General features: G+C 35.3%; 1 protein-coding gene across 1 annotated transcript; it reads left to right on the top strand.

The window, feature by feature from the left end:
* Nucleotides 1–284: 284 nt before the first annotated feature.
* LOC104240941 (3,9-dihydroxypterocarpan 6A-monooxygenase-like) lies at nucleotides 285–1976 on the top strand. Its single transcript, XM_009795843.2, has 2 exons — nucleotides 285–1020; nucleotides 1426–1976. Exons 1-2 carry the CDS (start codon nucleotides 373–375, stop codon nucleotides 1897–1899), a joined length of 1122 nt encoding a protein of 373 aa, XP_009794145.2. The 5' UTR covers nucleotides 285–372; the 3' UTR covers nucleotides 1900–1976.
* The last annotated feature ends 2663 nt before the right edge of the window (nucleotides 1977–4639 follow it).

Raw genomic sequence — 4639 nt, 5'->3', positions numbered from 1 at the left:
ATAAATGGGCGGGTCAATAACCAGCCCAACCTTGGACGGATTGGGCGGGTCATTGGCTTGAGCTAAGTTTGACAGCCCTAACTTCAATATATACCTCTTGAGATAAATGTTCCAATCATGGCATACATCCAAGAATGTATATTTTTCTTCCTTGTATGGCTAATTTCAACCATCTTTATTCGAAAGCTATTCAGAAACCGCAGCACATGTTCTTGTCTCCCTCCAAGCCCAATTGCTCTTCCAATCATAGGCCACCTTCATCTTCTTGGTCATTTACCACACCAAGCATTTCACAAGCTTTCAAACCAGTATGGACCCTTGATCCACTTAAGACTTGGGTCTGTGCCTTGTGTAGTTGCTTCTTCACCAGAAATGGCGAAAGAGTTCCTCAAAGCTCATGAAATCTCATTCGCTAGTCGACCAAAAACAGTTGCTGTAGACTGCTTAGCTTATGATGCAAAAGGCTTCTCTTTTGCACCTTATGGACCTTACACAAAATCCATGAAGAAGCTATGTGTTTCTGAACTTCTTGGTGGTCGAACAATTGACTTGCTTCTTCCAAATAGACGCGATGAAATAAGACGTTTTATTGCATTACTAACAGAAAAGGCCAAATATAATGAGGCTGTGGATCTGGGAGGTGAGCTTTTAAGGTTGGCAAATAATGTTGTTTCAAGAATGATAATGAGCAAAAGATGTTCTGAGAATGAAGATGAAGCTGGGGGTATGAGAAAGCTCATTCAAGAGTTTGCTGAACTGACTGGAAAGTTTAATCTATCAGATTTTATGTGGTTTTGTAAGGATCTTGATTTGCAAGGATTTCGAAAAAGTGCAATAGATATCCGCAACATGTTTGATGAGATGATTGAGAGGATCATAAATGAGCACCAAGTGGCAAGGAGGAAGAGAAATCATGAAGGTGAAGTAGTCAAAGACCTACTTGATATTTTGCTAGATAAACAGGAAGATGAAAGCTTTGAGATACGATTAAGCAGAGAGAACATCAAAGCCTTTATCATGGTGACTTTTTCATCTTCGTCTCTTTTAGTTTTTTTTTTTACAGTTTAATCTTTCTGCCGGTATCCATGTCCACTCAGAAGTGGTGCTAGGATTTGAACATTATGGGTTCGGGAATATAATACTTTTAAGTTAGTGGTTTTAAATAAATAATTTGTACATATTCATTGGATTTTTAACCGAACCCGCAACCAACACCGTGGCCAGGGGCGGAGCTAGCCCTTTGGATATGGGTTCGGCTGAACCCACTAACTTTTGTCCAAATCATATATTTATTTTATTGAATTGTGTACAAATTATTAATTTAGTAACCAGTCACTTAAAATAATTGGAATACTAAACCCATAAGTTTCAAATTCTGCGTGTACACTAACCCAAGTAATCCAGTAAATGAATTTACTTTTCCAGGACATGTTTGCTGCTGGAAGTGATACATCAGCTATTATGATAGAGTGGGCACTAGCAGAGCTGATTAACCATCCCCGCATAATGCAGAAAGCTGTACAAGAAATTGATTCCGTCGTTGGAAAGAACCGTCTCGTCGAAGAATCGGACATAGAAAACCTTCCCTACCTTCAAGCCATCATCAAAGAAACTCTAAGACTTCATCCTGCAGCACCAATGATAGTCAGAATATCAAGTGAAGACTGCAAAATAGGGGAATACGCAATTCCAGCAAAGACTAGACTATTCGTGAATATTTGGAGCATTAACAGGAATCAAGATTACTGGGAAAATCCACTTGAATTTCAACCAGAAAGATTTTTGAGTGAAGAGAAAAGCGCTAAAGTTCAATTAGATGTAAGGGGACAACACTATGAATTTTTGCCATTTGGATCTGGGCGAAGAGGTTGTTGTTATTATGCCTGTATTTGTAAATAATGATTCTGGAAATTAGAACGTTAACTTATAAACGTAAATATAAGTAAAAGAGAAATTAATTCGAGCTCACTAAATTCACAGTGTTTCCTTAAGGAATTTAATCCCCTCCTAGTACCCAAGGTTATGGATTATTTCCTCCCAGGATAGAACGAATTACACACTGGTGTAGCGGTACTTCAAATCCCAGTGTTTCAGCGAATACAAAGTTCGGCAGCAAATCACACTTACGGATGCTTTGTTTGTAGTTTTAAAACAATGCAGAACAAAGGAGGAAAACTCAGAAGTCGAATGGAAATTCTGAGAGGAAGGAATGCAAATTATATCCAACGTTGAGTTTTCGGTGAAGAGAAGATCAATAGCTCTCAATTCTGTTTTGGTGTGTGATTCCCCAACTGCTGCTGCTCATATTTATAGCAGTCAGTTGTGAGACCCGCCCCCTCTCCATGGTGGAGCATGCACTAGCTTGTTATGGAGCAAGCACTTAGCCATGGTGGGAGGAGCACTAGGCGGCTGCTATTGCAACTGGTGGTACAATACACGAATTGGAACATATCCGTTACAAACACATATAATATTACGTTAATATTTACTATTAACAAATAAATTTGATCCAAAAAATTAATCAATCAATCGATCATTTGATCAAATCCGAAGCCGAAGCCGTAGCCGAGCGAGCGACAACGACGGCGCGAGGCTTGCCTTCTTCCTAACTCTTTAAGAGCTACATGAAGTGCATTTGTATATAAACCCACCAAACTCCTTTTCCTCTACCAATGAGAGACAATGTCTCATTAAAAGGAGAGGGAAACTTAAAATTTTACTCAAAATTTTCATTTCCCTCCATTTCCCATTCACCCTATTTTTAATACCTTTCTATGTTAAAAAGAAACTCAACAGAGGCTGCCCAGGAACCTCATTAGCATTGAAATTAGTTCATACAACTCTTGCAGCAATGATTCAGTGCTTTCAATGGAAAGTTAATAGAGAAGGAAATGATAAGATGGTGGATATGGAGGAGGGACCTATCACTATTCCTCGAGCCCATCCTTTAATCTGTGTCCCTGTGGCTAGGATTGATGCCCTCCAACCTAGTATGTGTGGTTAATATTTAGCGTTAAATGGACGAATTGAGCTACAACTAGTCGAGTTAAAACGAATGAATTAATAAATGGGTTGGGTCATTGGGTCATAACTCTTTGCGAGGGTTAAGATGGATGCGTCAATTTGGGTTAGACAATGAGTTAAACCGCCTGCCCAACTCAATATTATTTTTCATTTGTTTTTTTGTTATTTTTATAATTGTAATATTAAATTAAGCTAATAAACAAATTTCTATTATTTATAACGATTATCTCAAATAAATCAAACCACAATATTTATTATATGTTTTAATAAGTTTATAGGTTAATTTGGGTTAGGTATATAGTCAAATTGACCCAAACCTTTAGATTATGGCCAAAATGAGCAGCAAATGAATCTATAGTGCAAGCCTCCCACCTCCACCCCATCCCCCTGCCGGGGGAGGGGAAGCATTGATCAAGTATATATCTTTCATGGTACTAGTATTAGGGTACGCGTTTTGCGCGTATATTTATATCAATGAATACACAACTTTAAAGAATCAGATTAATATTATTCATATGCTTTAATTTAGTTTAACTGGATGCGGAATTTTGAATCTTTAGTTTTATGACTCTTGCCAATCACTTTTTCTCTCTCTCTTTTATATTCTAAAATACTTTTATTTATTGTAATTATTTAATATAGTTTTAAAATAATGTCATATAAAAACCAATGAATAAAAACTTTCTTTTGAATAAAAATAATTTTTTCTATATGATTATGTTAAGTATTTAATTTATAATTAAAGAGAATGTTGAACAGTGAAATAGGCTTTGTCCAAAAATGAACTATTTTAGTATGTTCCTTCTCGTATTATCTTTCTTTGTAGTATGTATGTGTGCTTTTTATTCCTTCATGTAGTTCTAAACTAATGTCATCTATTTTTTAATTTCCTACTAATCAAATAAAGAAGGATTTAATAAATAATATAAGTTAATTCTAAATTTATAATACTAAAAAAATTAACGTGGAAGGAAGTAAAATACGGAAAGGAAACAATTAAGTTGAAATCTTAACAAATTTTAAGGTCCTAAATTTTAGAACTTTCTACATAATTCAAATAAGAAAAGGTTTAACACTTAAAATATTAGTTGCTTTTGAACTCCTAATAAATTTTAGGAAAAATTATCAAACTACAATTTTGTTTACTGTGAAATCTATTTTAAAAGGTAAAAAAGTCGAACGACATTTTGTTATGGAGCTTCGTGCTTTTAATATAGTACTAGTCTCTAAATACATGCGTTGCACATTAATTTTTTGTCAATGTCAATCATCGCTAAGACTGTTAGGTGATATTAATTCTAGTTACATTAACTTAACAACAACATTGCATAAAGTGTCAACATTAAATAAAACAAACAAATTTACCTGTGATGCCTCATGTCCCCAAACATGTTATCTAGGCTATTGTTGTTCCCAAACGCACACGCAAGTATACGTGGTCGGCAAGTAATATAGGATTGTAAGTCCAAATATCGTACCAACAGGGACTTGTGATTAACTATTAACTAAATAAATCAAACAATTAATCTATTCGAGCGAATCCTAATGTGTGAATATTTAACTAAAGATAATCTAGAGTAGTAAACTAAGAAACAAAGGAAACAAATTGGCGAAT

Source organism: Nicotiana sylvestris, chromosome 11 (genome assembly GCF_000393655.2).
Source record: "Nicotiana sylvestris chromosome 11, ASM39365v2, whole genome shotgun sequence".
NCBI lineage: Eukaryota > Viridiplantae > Streptophyta > Magnoliopsida > Solanales > Solanaceae > Nicotiana > Nicotiana sylvestris.
Note: the sequence above shows the minus strand (reverse complement) of the source record. Positions and strands in the feature narration are given on the sequence as shown.

What these genes read in the sequence shown, in the direction of transcription:
- LOC104240941 (XM_009795843.2), top strand. Translation starts at nt 373, where the DNA reads ATGGCGAAAGAGTTCCTCAAAGCTCATGAAATCTCATTCGCTAGTCGA. An exon ending in ACATCAAAGCCTTTATCATG is followed by an intron (nt 1,021 to 1,425) that starts GTGACTTTTTCA and finishes TTACTTTTCCAG; the next exon opens with GACATGTTTGCTGCTGGAAG.